A 22,079-nucleotide genomic window follows, 5' to 3' on the forward strand; every position below is an offset into this window, starting at 1 on the left:
AAGTTATACTTAGCGTTTGCACTGGTTCGCGCCATCTGGTATGAATAGTCTTGTGTGTTACATTTATAACCACGTAAAAGCAAAACAAAAGGAAGTCGCGGTTTCGCCCGAACGGCGGAGCATCGACTGCGATAGCAAATTGCAGTAGACAGCTTTTCGAAGTTAAGGGTAGCAGTTAGTTTTATCGGCCGTATAGAGTTGTAAACATTCGCTTACTAATTAAATAAACAAGCATGGTGTCACACGCGCACAAGCAAACATGAACACATCTCACTCGATGACCGTGGAAACCCGCTGCCAAAACGCTGGAGTGAGTAAGCGTGGCTGTAGCAGCAAGCGAATGGACCTTCGTGCTGCCTCACGCTTCAATGCGAACTATCAGCACTCGCACTCTGTCCCCATCGCAGATAGCTTTCAAGATAGGGCCCGTGCGGCCACGCCATACGCAGCAGCCACCGGATGAGAACGCCCCCCCCCCCCTCCTGCGGTGTCTTGCGCGTGACGGAAGACGGCGCACCCTCGCACGCTTTCACTCGCAGCGACGATGTTAGCGCCCTTGGACTTTATACGGAACATCACGGCGACGGCGATTACTAGAAATGCGCCTGGAGTGTCCGTATAATTGCCATCGCAATAAAACGCGGAAGAAGGCGTAGAGATGTGCACTGCGAACTCGGATACGAGAAGCCCTCATTCACCGAGCGCATGCTAGATGCCGCCACAATACCCCGTCACAGCAAACTCGCAGGATTCACCGAGGCGCGCGAAGCGACGATTGATGAGAGCAAGTACAGTGCAGTACACAGTTAAAGAAAACACTCTAATGTGTGACTCTCAGTTTGCTGCCGTTCAGGGTGCAAGTACCGACTGAAGCTATGTTGAGCTATGCACCTCAAAGCTGTGTGGAAAGGTGTCGGTGTCGATAACAAGTCATCTGCTGCAAATCCGGGCGATTGAAGATTTTCTGGAGGTAAAAACCTCGCTCGTGCTTTACACTCTACGCTCGTGCATTCCCTTTAACAGTGTCCTGCACTGTACATCAGCAGCAACGTGTGCAAGAGAGATATCTACTTTCTATCGCAAGTCTTTCCAATCCCGCAAAACAGCCTTTAGTTTTCTTTTGTTATTTGAATTTACGTAATTTTTCTTCTTACTCTCGCGCTTTGCAAGCTCTTTGTATTGTTGCACGAACATCACCTCCGTGGCTTAGAACTTATAGTTCCCTCGCATTAAGAGTGATGGAAGTTCGCGCAATGGTCATTCGAAGTGACATAAACTCGTGGCGTGTTTTTTTTTTTTTTTTCATCGTCCACAGCTTCTGGGAGATGCTGTCCTACCTGGCGAACACGCTCATCTTCATCATCGTCGGCATCGTGATCACCGAGCGATCGGTGTCCTTCATCGAGAAGAACGACCTTTTCCTCATCCTGATCACCTACATCGCCATCACCGTATTCAGGTGAGAGTGCGAGCACACCTCTTCTATTTAGCGAGCCCCTGTGACGATTTTGATGAATCAAATCGAATTAAAGGGACATTAAACAGCCACATCACAAACAATAAGTTAAGCTGTCTCAGTAAATTACTCTATCGCAATATCAGGGTGGCAGATTGAGCGCCTTCATTCTGCCTGCGCCCAATCACAGTGAGCTTACCCCATTGGAAATGACTATAGAGAGAAAGAGAGGTAGAAAGCAATGATAGGAAAGGCAGGGAGGTCACGAACGTCCGGTTCGCTACCCTACACTGATGGTAAGGGAGAAATAGAAATAGGGAGAGAGTGATAAATGCGTGCAAGCGGGAGGGTGCACAAAAGACTATATGAACGGTAAGCACAGGCCGGTGCACTGCATTAGTGCGCGAATAGCTTTTTCTTTTTTTTTTTTTTGTGCCAGCGGCGGATGTGGCCATGGTCCCAGTGGCCACATCCCATTTGGACTCCGAAAATTAACTCAGTGTCTTACATTTTCCGAAAGCATTGTAGAACTTTCGAAAAGGGAGTTAAATGGATTACCCTCTCCCAATATCTCAAGTTACTCCCACAATCAGTAAACTCCAAAAATAAACTGCTCCCTCAAAGGGAGTTGTCAGTACGCCTTTTGTTCTTACACCCTTAATAGTGCCGTAGACCTCGTGGCGTAACATTGTTCCGCAATAATAGTCATCATTATTATTGTGGTCGATTCTGGTCTCCGGTGCATGTGCTGGGTCTACTTTCTGTCAGGGCGGGAAAGTGTCCGGTACGTAGGGTTAGAGAAATGAAACGCTCAAAGAATGAGAAATATTCTTCCAAGACGTAATTACGCTGGATAAAGTGTAGAAGAAACGTTTCAGCCAGACTCAGTATAGCTCACACATCCTGGCCGTCGTTTCAATCGGTACAGAGAGCTACTTTGTCAAATGTGGCTTCGCCATCCTTGGCGTGTTAGTGGTACACGATTGACACGTCAAGGACGTCGAGGCCGTCGTTGAGGACGATAAGTCCACCTGTCAAAACTGCTGTGTGCGGAACTTTTGCCTGAGTTCAGTTTTTTTTTTTTTCTTAGTTCTATGCCAGTGCGCCAATGTCCGTCTAGCAACCTCGTCATCTCAATGCCCCCCCCCCCCTCCAATCTATCACCAATCCAATTTGATTGAGTTGCCACATACATGCGCCACCTTTAACATGACGTCATACTTTCATACTTTCTTTATACGGGCATCGTCTTCTGCACAAAAACGTCTACGCCTGTGACGAAAAATATGTGGACCAGGCGCCCTGCGACAAAAAAAAAAAAGATATCTTGACGACTCAGACGGACAAACTGAAGCTGACGAATGCACTGGGATGTTAAGGCTGAACTACTTCCTTCCTTTTCTTCCTTTTCAAGTTACATGCCAAGGCATCCAGGGAATTAGCTTTTTTTTTTTCGCATAATCCCTAGTGCGCATGCATTCGATCGCAAGTTTGCGTTCCCCGAAGTAAACAGCTGCAAGTTAGCTCTGCGCGTTGCCCGCTATGTTCTCGTCATTGCAACGCTACTTGAAATTTCCCAATGACATATTGACTAAGTGGCACAGGGTGTGCAGTATAAGCTGAATCTATACTTGCCATGCACTTCCCGGTACGCCAACCCCGCAGGTTGCTGATGATCGGCATGCTGAGCCCGATCCTGACTCGGCTCGGCTACGGCCTCAAGTGGCAGGACGCCATCATCATGACCTGGGGCGGGCTCAGGGGCGCCGTGGGCCTCGCCCTGGCGCTGTCCGTCGCCGAGAGCCGCTACATCGACAGGGCAAAGATCGGCAACAAGGTATGCACTGTCCTTGTAGAAATATGATTAGGACGTCATCATCATCAGCCTATATTGATGTCCACTGCAAGACGAAAGCCTCTGCCTGCGATCTCCAATTACCCCTGTCTTGCACCTGCAGATTTCCTAACTTCATCACCCCACCTATAGTTTTCTGCCGTCCTCGACTGCGCTTCCCTTGTCTTGGTATCCATTCTGTAACTGCTAATGGACCACCGGTTATCTACCGTACACATTACATGGCCTGTCCAACTCCATTTTTACCCCCTCTTAATGTCAACTGTAGAATATCGGCTATTCCCGTTTGCTCTCTGATCCACACCGCTCTATTCCTGTCTCTTAACGTTAGGCCTAACATTTTTCGTTCCATCGCCCTTTGTGCGGTCCTTAACTTGTTCTCGAGCTTCTTTGTTAACCTCCAAGTTTCTGTGGCAACTGTTAGCACCGGTAGATTAAGACGTGTGTCTATGAAATTGTCCTAGACCTGACAATGGTGCCGGTTTCGGCTAGATGATTGGATATAATTAACCTGACAGAGCCAAACTTGGACACAAGAGTACTTCGTAGCTTGTGTCCACGTTGTATATTCGTGCCTGTTAGATTAAATAATGTGTTATACTTATTGTAGAGTTGTTTTGAATTAGTGAGCTTCTGACTTGTCTTCAGACGTCTCCTTCATGCTTTCAGACTAGACTATAGAATAGGCTATAGTGCGAGCGAGCGAGCGAGCGAGCGTGCGTGCGTGCGTGCGTGCGTGCGTGCGTGCGTGTGCGTGTGCGTGCGTGTGTGTGTGTGTGTGTGTGTGTGTGTGTGTGTGTGTGTGTGTGTGTGTGTGTGTGTGTGTGTGTGTGTGTGTGTGTGTGTGTGTGTGTGTGTGTGTGTGTGTGTGTGTGTGTGTGTGTGTGTGTGTGTGTGTGTGTGTGTGTGTGTGTGTGTGTGTGTGTGTGTGTGTGTAAAGGACAGTCTTCCATTTGTCAACAACGTTTTTCCCTATTTCTATTTTCTCTTTTATCATAGCCTTTGTTTTTAAGTACCGTTCTATGGGCATTTCTCGTCAGGCACCCATTACGTTGCGACTCATATATCGAGGTATTTGCCACATTTTTGGTGTTTGTTTCAAGGATGATTACATAATTCGCTCAAATAACGCCATGAAACCAGGTCGATGCCTTTCCTTTTAACAGCTGCGGCCGGGCAGCTGTAGTCATGCAGAAATCACGAGAACGAATTCTGCTTTTACGTGTAAACAATGAATCGCAATTCTCGGTGCCAATTAATATCGTGCTAAAGCTATAACTGCACGCAAACGCGCACGCTGTCTCCTGGCGGCCTCTGCTGCTTATTCCGAAGAATTGAGGCTTTCACCAATCACGCCTGCGCTGTTTAGCAAAACTGATGTAGTCAACGCGTCTTTTTTTTTTTTTTCCCCAAGGAAGTTTGCTAGAAAAAAACTTCCAAGTTAAGATTTCCTTTCCTGTTTGAAGCAACGTGGTTGTTTAACGATATTCATATGACTATTGTTGAACAGTCACGTTGCTATTTATATATATATATATATATATATATATATATATATATATATATATATATATATACAGTCGAACCCGGATAGATTGAGCCCGGATATAATGAATTATTGTGCATAACGAACAGCATTAAGATCCCCTTGAAATTGTTGTGTAACTTTTTTTTTATATGTCGAATTACCTATATATCGAAACTTTTTGTGATCCCCTTCAGATTTGGTATATCCGGGTTTGACTTATAAGTAGTTATATACATAACTCCTCTCGGCCAGACATTGCATATTGTCTTCCACTGAATTGTCCACGCCAATTTATTATCACTCTTTAGCGTCCACTTAGCCTCCTTCCTCCTGCGTAGGGTAGCAAACCGATCGTGCGTCTGATTGACCTCCCTGCCTTTCCTCACTCTCTCTCTCTCTCGCAGATTCTGATTCAAGTTTCAGGCATCGTGATCCTGACGCTCCTCGTCAACGCCACCACGACCAATTTCCTCCTGAGGATTCTGGGTAAAGTCGGCCGAATGATTTGGAGAGATTGCATGTGCCGTATTTGTTCTGTATCCTCCTGAGACTCGAACACAACTATGGTACATAATCGCTCTACAAGGTGGTTTTTTATTGTCTGCTGTAATGTTACAAACTTGAAAACGACCTTTAAAAGTTGAATACCACGGTTAGGTACCACAAGCTGCGTCTCTATGTACGCCATCATCTCATCATGTTTGCTGCGGTGAAAAGTGCATTTTTTTTTTTTTTTTTGCTTAAACGCTGAGTTGAAGATGCAACTACGTGTAGTACATTTCCATGTTGCCGCCGCGTCCGCTATTTTGACGCAATCTCAGTGACTTTGAAACACACCTCGAAGTTGCTTTCGGCTGTCTGAGACGACACAGAGGTCCAGAACAATTTAGTATCAAATTTCTCGAAAGCGGATGACAAGAATATGAATAAACCACTTCCTTACAGTTACACGTGCACCGTACTTCATACCCAGAGTGAACATTTCGCGTGATCACTTCCGAGTGAATTTCTAAAAAAAAAAGTTGAAGGCGATGTGGCAATGCATTGTACAACGGGTCTTAGGAGGATATACGGTTATAGTGGTTGTACTAGATACCAATGGCCCTACTCGCACACGCACGCAGGCATGAACGCCCTGTCGGCGTGGAAGCAGTCGAACATGGTGAACGCGGTGCGCCACCTGCGCGAGGTGCAGAAGCGATCGCTGCAGGTGCACCGCGAGGACGTGTTCCTGACGGACGCCGACTGGAAGTACGTCGAGCAGTACACCGCCATCGGGAACCCCTACAACCCCAAGGACAGTGGCCAGGACGCGGTGAGCTGGACAACACCTGCGGCGTCTCCACGATGAGCTTTTAGAAACTGGCGGCTCAGAGCCGGAAGACAATGTGGCACGATTCGAGTACGAGTGCGTGATTCGACTCGTGACGTGTCGTACCAACAACCCCCTTTGATTTTTTTTTTTTTTTTAGCATGTATCATAACGTTCCTTCAGCCGAAGCAGGCGTTACCGTATAGATTCGTGTAAGGGCCGCACCCATGTAAGGGCCGCACCCCCAACTTGGCAGCCCAAAATTTGGGGTGGGGGGGGGGGGGGGGGGATCCATTGGAGAACCAATCGCTTTGGGTGCCCCGATGCCACGCGTGTGTACCGGCGAATTTTCGCGCGCTGCATACCTTCGCGTGTCGTTAAACAATGGCGAGAGCTGCTTGTTCACCTCTTATACAGTGGTAAATCCGGGGATCTGGGGTGCGCAGCAGTCGCCAGCTGCGTCGCCACCATTATGACCAAAAGGTTCGGTCCAGTATAAAGGCCGCACCTGGTCAAAATTGTGGGGAAAGAAAAGTGCGGCCCTTACACGAGTCTATACGGTATATATGACGAATCGACCGCCTATAGTACAATTGCATATGTGCTGGTCAGCGCCTCTCTTCTCTACAGGATTACGTATAATGAAACAACAAACGCTATACCTAACTATACATCCTCCATGCGACATTTACATATAGGCCTTCAAGCGCATTATTCTTTTAATTAGCGAATAACCTTTCTAGAATCGTACGGGGCTTTTCGCTTATGCATTGACAATCATCGTCGACGGTTTCTGTACAGTTTTTTTTCTTTTCGCCCCCCCCCCCTCCCTGTTCCGACAGGACGACCACAACACGGCGTGCAACAGCGCTCTGCCGGCTTACATGTTCCGAAAGCTGAGTCACGTGTCGCTCTGCCCGGACTGCTCAGAGCACCACCTGTGCCAGCCGTCGCAGCAGGAGAAGGACGAGATGCTCAACGAGGCACGCATCCGGATGATCTCGGCGCAGAAGGTATTTATATACGACGGGATCGAGGAAGAACTCCTTCTTGGCACTATCGCGACACCTAGTGTCTTAAGTACACGCAGCACAGTCACAGCGTAAGCTGGAGAAGCGCCTCCATAGGAGTTTAATTTTCTGCACCAAGCACTACGCGTCGTCTTCACGAGAACAATTTCAACTGTCCGCCCGGCGTCGACGGCGAGCTGTGGCTTGCGCCGCAACACGTCAGGCTCTGCACAGCAGTCTGCTGAGCCCGACGTTGCCTTGTTGCAGCCGCCGCGCGCGTAACTTTACGATTCGCTTATTAGCGGAGGCTCGTACCTTGCGAGGAGACGCCATAACGTGTACCGAAGAGTAAACACCGGCATCCAAACGCACATGTCACATCCCTTGACCCGTGGCACGATGCGATGCTGTTGATGATGATGTTTATTGGCATCCCCTTGGAAACGGGGTGGTGACAAATAGTCACCTGGCCTACTTGAGTTAACCAGATCCAGCTACATGCAGCACGCAACTGCTGCATGTCGGGATACCTGGTGAAATATAGCGCAACTGCAATGCAATGGTCGCACGTATCGACGCAACGCGGCACGCATGTCACATCCGCGTGACAAATGGCACGATACGTTGGTAATGATGATGATGATGATGGTGATTTAATGACATTCCCTTTGAAACGGGACGGTGACAGTCACCTTGTACAACTACCTATGCAACTGCTACATGGCGTGCCACCTGACGTATTAATATGCAACTAAAATATAAAGTGTGCACGTAACGACGCTACGCGGCGCGCTTCTCACATCGCATGACAGAGGCACGCTACGATGCTAATGAAGATGATAATGATCATGAAATTATTGGCATTCCTTTTAAAACAAAGCACTGACAAACAGTCACCTAGCCAGCTAATGATGATTATGATTATTATTTACTGGCATCCCCTTCAAAACGCGGCGGGGACATAGTCACCTAGCCATATCGATTTGATCAGGTACATAATATATATTTTTGCTATCATTTTTGGATACATATCGTTAAACTTATTTTCCTTCCTCAAACCTTCTACCTTGTACCGCTACCTGTGCATCTGCTACATGGCATGCCAGCTGGTGTAATAATATGCAAATACAATGCACAGTGTGCACGTATCGACGCTACGCGGAGCCCATATGATCTCATAGCGTGTTGCCTCGCGCGCTACGGCGCGTTTATAGGGCATTTTTCTGCTGCATGCTAGCACGCGCTGGTGTGGCTCAGTGGTAGAGCAGCTGACTCCCACGCAGCGGACACGGGTTCGATCCCGGCGGGAACTAGGTACTTTTTTCTCATTCACGGCGATAGCTGCTACGGACACCGGACACCACCGGCGGCGGCGGACACCATCGCCAACCGAAACGGCTGTTAGAATGAGCCCATAATAGCTTACGCTGTAAAAGGACACCGAAGATAACTATATACTAAACCTGTTTAGACTGGAAAAAGTATTCTTTCAAAGTTATATTCACTCATTTGGCGGGAAAAAGGGCGATTACCTATGAGAAAAATGAATGCCAAACTTCCCTATTTCGATTTGCTATGAATTATTAATGCGAAAGCGTATTATATATCCCTTGAGGCAGAAAAGCCGGCGTTGTACTCAACGAGTGCTACCAAAAATCATCATCAGCTGGGATTAAGGTGGATTAAGGTTGGTACAAGTTAGATCAAGGTAGATTAAAGTGGATTAAGGTTGGTACAAATTAGAGCAAGGTAGATTAAGGTAGATTAAGGTACAGGTGTGAAAGACACGTGGCAATGTATTACGTCACTTATCGTGGACGTAACCAATTAATTAGAGAAGTGATAATGCTTCCGCATTCAAATCCCGTAAGGATATATCTTAAGTGACTGTCAATTTTTCCGGTTGACGCAACGTAGGGGAAAATGAAACAGACTGAGGATTACAGACAAACTATCCTTGTCTTGTCTCGTACTCGAATGCATTCGCAAACTCCCTAAATTGAGTTTGCGGTTCCTTTAAAAAAAGCAACGTTCGTAGTCGTTCTTTATCGATAGACCGTTAACTAGACCTGAGCAGGAGCTGTCGTAGTCACTGACGTCACGGCAAGCTGGTTCGGAAACTTCACAGTGGCGTCGCCACCTGCCTCTTGTTCTTGCGCCTTTACTGATTTACGTTATCGCGGTAAGAGTGACCGTTTTGATATTACAGAAGGGCAATTTTACTAAAACAACTTAATACTACTCCGCAACGTCCCCTTTAAACTGAAGCATGCCCGCCACCTTGAGACAACTGTCGCTGTTCTCAGTCCTGGCCGTTTCGTAAAGCAACTATTGCGAGAGCTTTTCACATATCAATGATTGAGCTTGTGATATGAGCTTATCGGTTATATCTGTCTCTCTCTCTCTCTCTCTTCGTAGGTACATTACTGGCGTCAGTTTGAGTCCGGACTGCTGCTGCGAGACAGCGCGTCGGTGCTCGTTTCCGCCGCGGACGCCGTCGCTGACAAGCCTGACCAGTAACTATACCGTTTCTTCTATATCGAGTATTAGTCAAGCTGGTCAACATTGGTTTTGGTGATATCTTTTATCATCGGCGGCAGCTTCCCTGCGGTGACGTGTATGGGTACACCTTTAAGCCAGGTTGCCAGGCGGGGTCTCTGCTTATGTTAGAACAAAATGTGATAGAACAAAATGCGATAGCAGACCCTGCCTGAATGATGACGTCACAGAGATCTGACGTGTGAATTTCGGGGGTGGCGCCGCCAACCGTACTTATATTTCATTTTTTTCCATAATTTTTGGTTTACCAAACCTCCGCGCATGCATGGTAAGACCAAATTGTAAGCTACATAAATGTAAGCTAATGACTTAGGTCGATGCTAATTACCTAGATCAATTTGCTTACTTAAGCGAATTACTAACTTAATTATCTAACTTACCCTAAATACTCGATGCAAAATTTATAAACTATCAGCTTTTGAATTACATGCTAGGACAGATATTTCGAGTTCATTGTGGGGGACAGCAGAACTGTCACTAGGAACATCATAAAGAGCGGTAGGAAATATGACCCCATATTTGCCTCATTTAAAGACAGCAACGACTCTAGTTATTGTCAAGTTTCCGAACATTAAACTGTCGAAAAGTGAAGACAAACTGTTTTTAATGTTCCGGCTACAAATTTAATCTGCGCCCATTTATCTATACCGGCGAGTCCATTGGCGCTATTCAATTCGACACTGATAGAAAGGTTATCGGAGAAAAATATATCCGGGTTGCGTGACGCGGACGCGGAGTTTTGATTTCCGATTCTTTCCAGATTCATCACTGTGAATGAACTACGGAAGAACTGGGAGGTCAACAGAGTCTACAAGTGGTTGGTGAGTGGTCATCATTCAGAGATAGTTCTTTATTCGTGCTTTAATACAGGCTCCATGTTCATTCATTCATTCAGTCGCTAATTCATTCATCCCCGTGGGACATTAGATGAGCGGTGGGTAATTAATACTGCACATGTGCTTCTCTGGTAGATTGACTCTCGGTGGTTGCTTTAAACTGTCTACGATCTGTAATCAGGGCGGTATGGGCAGGAAGGTCCTTGCAGCCTTGTAACGCACTTGGGGTAAAAAAAGAATACCGGAAAGTCTTCGTATATGGATTCATTCAGGATGTAAATCGTGTGGATGGATGTAGCAAGACGATAGAAGCTTAGGCACGCTATTGTACGACGGGAGGCAAGTGTGTGAAGGTCAAGCTGAGATCTTACTGCAGATATACTTATAGAGTTTGAGTAATTAGAAAATTAATTCTTAATCGCGGTTCTGGATGTATTCACAAATATTAATAAGGTTAGCTTGATGAGGGCTAAAAAATGTCATTAGCCTTCTCAAGTTATATCGGCCTGGCTGTAACTGGCGACCTCATAGTGTGCATTGATTTGGCAAGCACTGAACCAATTTCAATCGATTCCTACGCTTAAAAGGGAAATTGAAATTTTACACTCCGAAAGTAAAAAAATGTGAAGAAAAAAAGATAGACGTAAAATAGAAGAATCCAGTTTGTAAATCCGTAGCAGTAAAACAGAAGCAGATATTGCAATCTCGCTAAATAAAAACTAACTTGCAACGACTCTATAGTTGTATACCTGTCCAACTGTCTAATTGTTAACTGTCTAAAGCACACAAAATTGACATACCTGCACATGACGATAAATAACGCCGCTAAATTACGAACAAAGTTCATACGAAATTCAAACAAGCGAAGTAAGTGCGTTATGAAAACTATTATTTGCCTCGACCCAATTTTGCTGCAGAAAATAGCGCCTCTTCCTCTACAACTCTCTCTCTCTACCCAATTTGTCCGCTTTAAGTGCGCCATCAGTGTCTGTCAACAGATTTCCGATAGCCAGTTTTGGTTGCAAAGTTAGAAAGTTATCAACGTCGATGCTTCAATCCTCTTGACGATTTCAAAGTTGTACTCCGGCTGCGTATTGCGCGGTTGCGTATTGCGCGGCCGCGCGTGCCCTATCTTGAAAGCGATACGCGCTGGGTGTTGACTAGGTGCGCCGAGGGCTGATGGATTCGTGTGCGTTGTGTTCTCGTCGCTCAGTTCGCGTTGAAGCGAATCGCAGCAGGAACGGCAATTCGCTCGCTGCCGCACATCCTCGCGCCAGCGTTCTGACAGCGAGTGTCCGCGGGCATCGAGTGAGATGTCTTCACGCTTCCCTGCGAGCGCGTGACAACGCGCTTGTTAATTCAGTTAGTAAGCGAATGCTTACAGCAGTTTACGCAGCTGATAAAAGGAGTAACATTACTTCGCATAGCTGCCTAATAATTTGCTATCGCAATCAATGCTTCTTCGCCTTTGGGGCAAAACTGCGACATTTCTGTCTGTTTTGGGCTGCCCCGTAGTACTTTGAAAATGTTAAGCCATCGATCAATGACCCGTCGCTGCGACTCAGTGGATATAGCGTACTGCTGGTTAAAACAAGGTCGCAGGTTCGCTACCCGGTCGCAGCGTCCGCATTCCGATGCAAAAAAAAAAAAAAAACGCTTGCGTATACTTATACGGTGCACGTTAAAGAACCCCAAGTGGTTTAAATTAATCCGGAGCCCTTCTCCCACCGCCCTTAAACCACGGCGTCACTCATACGTGTGTTGCTTCCGGATGCCAAGTCCCATTATTGGCAGAGTCTATTCTCCCGGCAGCCGGGAGAATTTTTGAAACGAATTTCTCCCGGAACTCTCCTACTGTTGGCGCTCGGAGGTCACGTGACAAACTGCCGGTAAAAACTGGCCACAGGTGAGCCCTAAATTAATCTAACCAATCTAATCTAGCCTAACCTAACCTAACCTAATCTTCCGAGAGTCAATAGAAGGTGTGTGCCGAGAGAAATTCGTTTCAAGAATAGACACTGCCCCCATTATTTGACAAGATTTCAACGGATTCACGCACTTAACACCCGATCGCCGTTTCTGTTTTGTCGTTGCGCGCGCGCAGCAAGACCACTTCGTGGACCCCGTGACGGAGAAGCAGACGTATACGGAGACGCGCTGGCGCGAGAAGATGCCTACCGAAAAGTGGCGGCGCCCCTTCTTCGTGGCCACTCAGCACGCGACGTTCAACTTCGTACTCACCCTCGTGCTGGCCGCCGACGTCGCCTGCACCATCGCCGAGCTGGTGCTGCGCGTCGGAAGCTGCGGGCAGTGCTTCGCCACCTGGGTGCTCCGGTGGACCAACCTAGCCTTCGTCACCTTCTACTTCTTCGAGCTCGTCTTCAAGGTCAGTCAGTCGCTCGCGTTTTTCTTTCTTTTCAAAAGGGACGGCGATACAAAGACAGACTCGAGGTCAAACAAGGCTCCGAAATGCCCAGAGAGTCACGTACGTTTACCGAGAAGGGGGCAGCTGTAAGCGAAACGGTGGCATATGCTCACAATTTGAAGCTCTTACACAGAGATTTCATAATTCAACACTAAGTCGCTTTACGTTAATGAAGAATTCTCTAAAGATTCTGTTTTCAATGATTTCGCGGTAGCACAGTGACTATTTAAAAAAAAGAAGGTGCAAGTAATAACTTTTTCAATTTCGCGCCGATATCCGAGCGTTGCTACGTCAGAGTGACGTCAGAGATTTTAAATTTTATTTATTTTTTATTTTATTTTATTTGGGGCCGTTGTGCCTCAGTAAAGTTCTTGAAACTTGCAAAGTTGACTCCTTAAACGATGTCGTCAAAATCTTTGACGTCACGGCGGGATAGTGCGAGAACTTCTAAGTCGCCGTCATCGGTCATTGGCCCTTGCTTCTTTTCTGGCCTACTGAGCCTCTCAAGTGTTTCTCAGACGTCTACATTCCTGCTATTTCTCACCACTGTCCCATCTCCCGCGTGCGAACACCAACGCAGTACTAGAGTGTACTAGCAGTACTTTGTAACCGTCGGTCGCCCGTGTACACGTATAGCACTGCGTCGTAAAAGGCGGTGCCCGAGACCTAACGTCTATGAAGCCATTGTTTAGTTAATAGTTATTTTATAACGGCGCTTTGTCACTTCCGAAGTTGACATAGCAATCAACATTACACGCGCGTAAATGCTACGTGTAATGTGCTTGCCAAACCTTGCTAAAATGCTTGCAAAACCAAGAAACTCGCAGAAGTTGGCTTCGCCCCGTGAAGACGTTTATTGCGGAGAAGTCAGCTTTCAGAAACGCACTTTTGGAAACTTTTATAAGGTGTACTGAATAGAAATTAAAGAAAACGATGTTTAAGACATCATTGATGCCACGTTCGCAGAAAAAAAATATTTTACCACACCTGTAGCAGTAATTTCGCTTGTGCACGCGTTGGCGCCGTTGCTGCGGGTGAGCCGCAAGTGACGTCATGCCAACCCGGAAGACACGTGGATAATAACGCTGCAGAATTCATCTATGATAAATATCTATGAGGTAGCATTTGAGCGTTACGTTCTATTATGACGCAAATAATTAGTTTGGATGTGTTTTTCTTTCTTTTGTGCGTGCGTGCGTGCGTGCGTGCGTGCGTGCGTGCGTGTGTGTGTGTGTGTGTGTGTGTGTGTGTGTGTGTGTGTGTGTGTGTGTGTGTGTGTGGTGTGTGTGTGGTGTGTGTGTGTGTGTGTGTGTGTGTGTGTGTGTGTGTGTGTGTGTGTGTGTGTGTGTGTGTGTGTGTGTGTGTGTGTGTGTGTGTGAGAGAGAGAGAGAGAGCTAGACTAGATCCGCGACCTCGATTATGGTGCACGACATCGAGTAGGGAGAACGGTGTTCGCTCTTGCTGAATTACACTTCCGGTCCTTTTGCGTACGGTGTTAAGGGCGAGACACACGATGCGATTTTGCGTGCGATCCGTCGTACGACGCGCCGCATCGGCCGCCGCACTCAACAAGTTCTCAACGCATTCTGCCGCCACACGATGCGATTTTGCGTACGACGGATCGCACGCAAAATCGCATCGTGTGTCTCGCCCTTTAATGTTGATGTTTCACTTAAATCACGAAAGAAGGGATGTTGTACATTGTGGTGCTACCTTTTAAGTGACTCGTTAAAGTCATTTCGTGAACACAAATGATTCGCTCGCTGCCTGTTTCTGTCTAAAACTAGCGCTGACATCTTTATTTTTATTTTTAGGGGAGCACGGTCCAAATCTCGGCGGCAAAATTTCTCTTCAGTGCACCTTCAAAATACGTTCACAAAATCTGGCTTTCCCGCAGTAAAAGTCATTGTCAGGGGAAGCCAGCTTTCAGCGCGCGCGTGCGTGCGTGCGTGCGTGCGTGCGTGCGTGTGTGTCCCATCATTTCACGCAATTTGTACCAAGTGCATGCATCCGTACCCCCAACTCGCCCACCTTTCAACCCTATTAGAATAACCTGCCTGATACAGTAACGTATATAATTACAATGCCTGTGCTGAAGCTTTGGACATTTTCTGCAATCCTCAGTTTCTAATCACACGACATGTGTAGTACTATGCGTGAGACATAACGACCTTCGCTTCTTCTACTGCAGTTGCTGGGTCGCGGACTGCGAGCGCACTTCAAGAGTTATTGGAACATTGTGGACTTTGTCGTGCTGTGGGCCTCGGTCGCCTCGGCTGCCATCGAACTGGAGATGGAGCTCGCTGGATCGTGGTACTCGCCGTACATTGTCGCCATCCGGTTCTGCCGTGTCATACGGCTACTCCACATCCATCGCCTGCTTCGTGTGTTCCTGGTCAGTGTCGCTTTTGTCATTTTTCTTACTTTGTAGCAAAAGTACCAATCGCAGCAGCGGATCTTGAGCCAGCGCCGTGACAAGAGTATTTTGTTCAGCAAGTAGGTCCGGAAGTATACCCTACCCAATTATTAGAGAAGGTTGGACAGCTGGCCTGGATGGGGTATTCATTAATAATCATCAATCAATCATTTATTTACCATGCCCAGGAACAACCATGAGGTCAATTATCATCAATCAATATTTATTTACCATATCCGGGAACAACCATGAGGTCTAAGTGCTGGTGCATGCATACATAATAATAATAATAATAATAATAATAATAATAATAATATAATAATAATAATAATAATAATAATAATAATAATAAACTTTATTGTGCAGTAAAGCATCCACGTACATGTGCTGCCAAACCTAAGCACACAGTGCTTGTGGTTGGGCAGGCAGACGCAGCATAACAAAACGCATGGTAAATGTACGAGGATAGGATGCGTAAACCATATTCAAGAATTATTGAAAAAAAAAGAGAGACATGTGCCACAAATACACATGGAAAACACATGAAGTGCAACTTGAAGTTAGTACATATGTGACTGTGTCGGTAAACACAAGTGTAGATTTTTAGCACGACTGAAGCACAAACAAAGACACACCGAGACCGAGACATGGGCCCCTATCGCGTCTCAGTCTATTGTTGTTTGCACTTCAATACCACGAATACTCAATTATGTTATGTTATTTCATGTCTGTAGCTGCACATCTGTCTGTAGCTCTTGGTTAAGCCATAATCTAATCCATGTTTATAATTTAAGTTCCTATACCTTATGTGTCAGTGGGGCTATCCATAAGTCAAAGTTAGAGCAGCATTTGTAAAAGATTTTTCATTATGGTATACTATGTCTTACTATGAAGCTTGCACCAACTACTTTTGTGACACCAACACATCTGTATTTTGCTTGTGAGAAACACAACTCTGATGAAAACTACACAAAATCGTTGCAGACAAAACTGTCCAAGGAGGGCAAATTTGGCATGAAGTGCATGATGTTATTTCTCCATGAGAGCTTGCAATTCGCCATGCATAGATCAATTTGGCTAAGTGATTGAAGCTGGTTCAGTTACGCAGTATTGCAGTTGCTTGACTAAGTACAAACGCAGCGTATGGCTGCAGTGCATACATCCGCCGTAAGCTTAGCTGTCGTTCACAGCTTGGCTTACCGTATGTCAAATTATTAGCAGCAGGGGCAGAAGGTTCTACATGCTGGTTTACTAAGATTAGATGTTACTGTGCACATGATGTCCAAATTCTGATGTAGAACATATGCACATGGACATATACTTTGTATTTGTTGCTTGTCCTAGGTCATGTTATCATATTGTACAAAACTTAATGTATCTATTTGTTTTTAATCATTCTTAATTTTATTGTACACCGATATGCCCTTTCTGTTTGGACCTTAGTGATAGGTCAGGAGTCTCTCGTAAATAAACAAATTTAAATAATAATAATAATAATAATACACATGTATGCATGAGCATCGTATCCATATACAGGCTTACTTCATCTTCGATTATTACTGACACTTTACAGCCTGTGGGAACAAAGGTGGCTGGTGTGGTGACTCATCGGGTGAATGAGCAGCTCACGGCTGGCTTACGACATTGGCCGTGGCTTCATGATGGGCCAGTATGAGGTCAGCAAGTTCCTGGACCACATGGTGGACTACCAGCCAATCGCCTGAGAAGCTTAGAAAGATCTGTGGAGACAGCAGGCTAGAGGTGAGCAGAGAGAATACTCGACGAGAGAACAATATTTGTCATAAAACAGGTCTCCAGGAGTGCAAGTTCTTTCCACATCTATTTAATTGTCAACTTCGAGGGATACAATGGCATTGATCGCACAAAATGTCTTATTTGTCTCATTTAATTATCTTTTATTAGTAATTATTTGTAGCTTTACCAAAGTAAGTAGTACATCTAACACCAATGGTTAATAAATGATGATTAAAGATGAAACTCGAGTGTGCGATGTGTCCTGCAATTAGCTCAACCTAAGTCAATAAAAAAAGTACTATTTCCTTGTACAACTAAACTTTCAGGGAGGGTCTAGATGAAATTCAGTTAACCAGGTTCAAGCTTTATTGAAGATTTGTATGGTGGATGGATGCTTCCCACCTTTTTGCGCTGTCCTTCTCAATTGATAGAAAACAGCTTCAAGTTAGCAAAGTGTTTCTCATTTAACTACTTCTAGGTTAGACATAAAACTTTAGAGCTGTCTTTCTTTCTAGTCCTTGTTCAAACGCTCTTGTTCTTTTTGTAACATGAGGCTATGTTTCTTATACCACTTTTTAATTCCATAAAAACCACAAAAACCACATAGGTTCTTATTTTCTTGTATCAAAGCTAGAGTTAAACCACTGTTCCTTCATATTTAAATGCTCTTGACTTTTCTTCTTCTTCTTTCTGGGTTGTTTTTTTTTGTGCCAGAACCAGTTCTGATTATGAGGCATGCTGTAGTGGAGGGCTCCGGAATAATTTTGACCACCTGAGGTTCTTTAACGTGCACTACAACGCAAGCACACGGGCATTTTTGCATTTCGCCTCCAACGAAATGCGGCCGCCGCAGCCGGGATTCGATTCCGCGATCTCGTGCTCAGCAGCACAATGCCTTAGCTGACTGAGCCACCCCGGCGGGTAATGCTCTCGACAGCACTGCTCTTAAACACATATTCCTGGAATATAAGTGCACATTGTAATTATTTTACAGAGCTGATATTTATTTTGTGCTTAACCTATCGTAGTTAAATACGTATAGACAAACATGTTTCACCGATTGATGCCACCTCACTGATAGTGATGCCAGTCAGGTGCAGCTACCCAGTCAGCATACCAGTTGTAAAAAAAAAATAAACCTACACAATAGCTGTGTAATAATTTCATGCAGTGGGGCACATAAATTGCAGTACATTTCATAATTTTTTTAAATAAATGTTTCTATTACGCACCAAGCTAGCACAGTCAACCCTAACTATAATGAAGTCGCATCTAACACAAAAATAACTTCGTTATATTCTATATTTCTTATAAGCATATATTCAATAAGGATAACGATTTGGGCGAGTTGGTCTAAGTTAATGATGTGAATGCAACACGAAGCACTGAAGTGCGGGAAGACAGGTGTGTGGTCAAAAGAAAAATTTGTTGACGGTTAACGGTAACACAGCGCCTGTGTTTGTACATCTTTTCGTTAACCACACACCTATCTTCCTAAACTTCAGTACATAGCACTGCATTCATGTCATGAAGCACATATTTGTTACATGTTGATACCAGTGAGAAACGTTTTAGATTCCTTTGTTATATCTGATAATTCGTTATATCCATGTCTGTTTTCTCAAGGTTCGACAGTATGCTGAATAAGTAGATATGGTAAATAATGTCAGACTACAGGAGCACTGCGACAAGCATTATGGCGATCGAATGCTAAATGCTTGCTGACAGTACTGAAAAGTGTACCATCGTGATGCTTGCGCAGATTGTCCGTGAGCTGGCAGCTCTTCAGGAGAAGTATCCCAAGGTGGCAGTGGCAGTGAAAACCCGCCGTGCTGTGCGTCACGTCCTCAACACAACCCGTGATGAGCTGATTGAACTAAAAGAGGCCGGCATGCTGGACGATGGCGTTTTCCATTCGCTCATGGAGGTATGCAACCCAAATGCTTTTTATTTATTTGTTAATTTACTTTTTTTCTTTTGCCAAAGCAAAGACTGCCATAGCCATGGAAGCTGTGCAGTAGTCATCCAAAGTTTATGAACCATGAGATTTGAGAGAATGTTGGATTTCACAGCATCATGCGACTGTAGCGAGTAAGACAGTACAACACTACAATGTCCAGCTTCCTCTTAGATCCAGTAGTTGGTAAGCGTTTGATGCTGACTGTAGATTCCCAGTAAATTGCTTGAATTGTGGTTACAGTGCATTAGTAACATGACAAATTTGGGCCCCAAGAATACGAAACTCGCGTTTCATGCATGCGTACCAAAATGCATTGAATCCATGGCGGCTGTAAAGAACAGCATCAAACATCATTGCTCAGGACATGTGAAGTCAGTGAGACTAAATTTTAATCCTTCATCAGTGAAGTGTGTTGTGCTTTCTCAAGATTTGAACACCTGTGATATCAAAATCACTATTGAAACTCAACTTTTCATGCTTCCATTGTACCAAATAAAAGCATTTTGGTCAAATTTTTCATAATTTAAAGGTCTGATTAGCTAAGAGGAACAAATTCAGACTGATTATTTAGCTCTGTGTGTGCCAACACATCATCATCAAAAGACCATTTGAATCCATCTATGAATACATATTATGAGTTTTCTCATACGTTCATTTCATTTGATTTGCATGTACAAAAACTGTAAATTGCACTGTATTATAATTCTTTTTCGGTGCAGTCCATAGAAGAGAAAATGATGCGCCTACACTCTGCACCCACAAGCATTGTACCAGCACCACCCACTGAGCTGCTCAGGAATGTCAACTGGATCAAGGGCAATGAGGAAATGTTCAATTATTTCAAGGTCAGTGTGGTCCTCTTGCTTTTTTTTTTTTTCACAAGAAAATGTACAATAGAATTACTGTCGTCAGGTAGTTTTGTGCCAATTATTTAAAATGCTGTACAAGAACCTCAGAAGTCCAGATGCTAAACATGAGCGAGGTTAATGCAATGGCATTATGGCATCCTGTCATTTAATGATTATGCATTGGCATACACACGAACTTTCTCCACATCCCCTGGTTAACCAGTAACAATTACAACCTTGGATACTGGATACCAAACCCTTATGACCTCAATCTACTGATGCTACATGCGTACTCTTCATAACCACACGATCTGATTGCCTACCAATGATGCATCATCCGTACATGTCTCTATACCAGTGGCTATTTCACATCGCAGTCCGTAGTCCAAACGGAACTACAGTTCTATGCACAAAGCCTGTGATTAAGCACTACACTCATTTTATAATTCTTAATGTCTCTGTCACATTACAACCTCTGTGAAGGACACTTATTGTGCGCTGGTATCAGAATGGAGCCAACCACATCTCTGATTACACTGCCCGCAAGATCGACATGCTGGAAGTTTTGAGCCAATGTTATGAAGGAAGGAAGGCTGATGACTATCTCATCAAATGCTATCAGATTAAAATCCCTATACTTTCTAACTTTTCACATGTGGGCCTGCTCACAGCGATTATTCGGTGCCAGATGATCAAAAGGGAAGATGTAAACAGTGTGGCATTGCCTGTACCTTGTTCCAAATTTAACTTCCAAGACATAATTCCCTAAGCGTACAGTCCATGTTTTCACACTAACAGTTAAAGCACAATACAGCAAGTACAAATTGCCTGTCATTGGCTTTACAATTTCAGTTAGCTGTCCTATGTTTTATGGGTTCTGGTCTTCAAGGGCCCGAATAAAATCATTTCCTAATTTGCAAATGCGCTTCTCTGCACTACACATTGGCCCAACTAATGGCAGCACCAGTGATTGTTCAAATGAAGATGGAAATCCTAGCTGAGCATGCAGGGATTTCTCTTGCACATGGTTTCATCACAAGAGCAACATCTACATTTTCCACGTCATAATACAAGCAAACTGTGCTTGTACACACTGTTCGCATAAATGACTATGCCACCATTAGTTGAGCAAACTGCCTTGCAGGAAAGCTAGCTTTACAATAATGAAAAGGGTCTATTGTTTGTAGACCTCATTGGTGATCACTTCACAACACTTTCGGGTGTCGACATCATGTTACTTGCTTTTCAGTGCACATGCACCTTAGAGAACCGAGTCATTGCTGCTTGTCCGGCCGCATCAAAATTATTTTGCCGATATATAGACATGACTCTCCCACACCTGTTTCACACATTTCTTTAATCTGCCAGGCTTCCACCATAATTATGCTGCATCAACGGTTTTTAGAAGCAGCGGCAGAGTACAGCCATCATCTTAGGGTCTTAATGATGAAGCAGTGTGACTATACTGCAAACATGTGGTGGTCAGTGTTCAGTGCCAGTTTGCAAACAGCAAAGTAGTTGTACAGATGTTTTTGCCATCACATGGGTGCATTAATGCAGGAAAAGATCCCAGAACAGGAAAGAATCCTGTTCTGGAATGTTTTCTGAGATGCAGCACAGCATTTTGAGGAGGTAGCATTCATAAATCGAAACTGAGTAGGTGATGCCCTAGTGAATAAGGTAACAGGGAATAAGGGAATAAGTTCCTTAAGTTCACAACTGCTATGTGCACAAGTGTGGAAGCTACCATGCACAGAGAACTGATAGCATGTTAATACAACTGATACTGTGTAATACTGCTTTAACCAGAATGTAGCAGCTTAGGTGTACAGGGTTTTCAAATTACGTGCCTAGGGACTTGCTAAGTATTTCCTGCCTCATCTGCTCATTTGCAGTCACTAATGTCTGGTTCTTGCAGGAGAGGGCAACGCTACAGACCTTCCCATCGGGATGGAGCATAGGCAAAGAGGGTGATGAGCCAAGTGGAATCTACGTCATTGTTTGTGGTGTCGTCAAGGTAAGCAGCTGCTCTGTCACTTCAACCTGCTGTTGCACAAGATCCATAAACTTATAGGGACACTAAAGGAAAATTTTAAGTCAAGCTAGATCGATAGATTAT

At 44.8% G+C, this 22,079-nt stretch overlaps 1 protein-coding gene across 1 annotated transcript in view; it reads left to right on the forward strand.

The window, feature by feature from the left end:
* LOC119457993 (sodium/hydrogen exchanger 10-like) overlaps positions 1–22,079 on the forward strand; it is a 68,524-nt gene that overhangs the window by 35,871 nt on the left and 10,574 nt on the right. Inside the window, 15 exon segments of the mRNA XM_037719781.2 lie at positions 1,316–1,459; positions 3,122–3,293; positions 5,244–5,325; positions 5,964–6,154; positions 6,994–7,164; positions 9,580–9,677; positions 10,481–10,541; positions 12,661–12,942; positions 15,173–15,376; positions 16,971–17,033; positions 17,035–17,118; positions 17,120–17,158; positions 18,915–19,079; positions 19,832–19,957; positions 21,879–21,977. Of these exon segments, the coding sequence (XP_037575709.2) occupies positions 1,316–1,459; positions 3,122–3,293; positions 5,244–5,325; positions 5,964–6,154; positions 6,994–7,164; positions 9,580–9,677; positions 10,481–10,541; positions 12,661–12,942; positions 15,173–15,376; positions 16,971–17,033; positions 17,035–17,118; positions 17,120–17,158; positions 18,915–19,079; positions 19,832–19,957; positions 21,879–21,977 (1,981 nt within the window).

This window comes from Dermacentor silvarum, chromosome 7 (assembly GCF_013339745.2).
Source record: "Dermacentor silvarum isolate Dsil-2018 chromosome 7, BIME_Dsil_1.4, whole genome shotgun sequence".
Taxonomy (NCBI): domain Eukaryota; kingdom Metazoa; phylum Arthropoda; class Arachnida; order Ixodida; family Ixodidae; genus Dermacentor; species Dermacentor silvarum.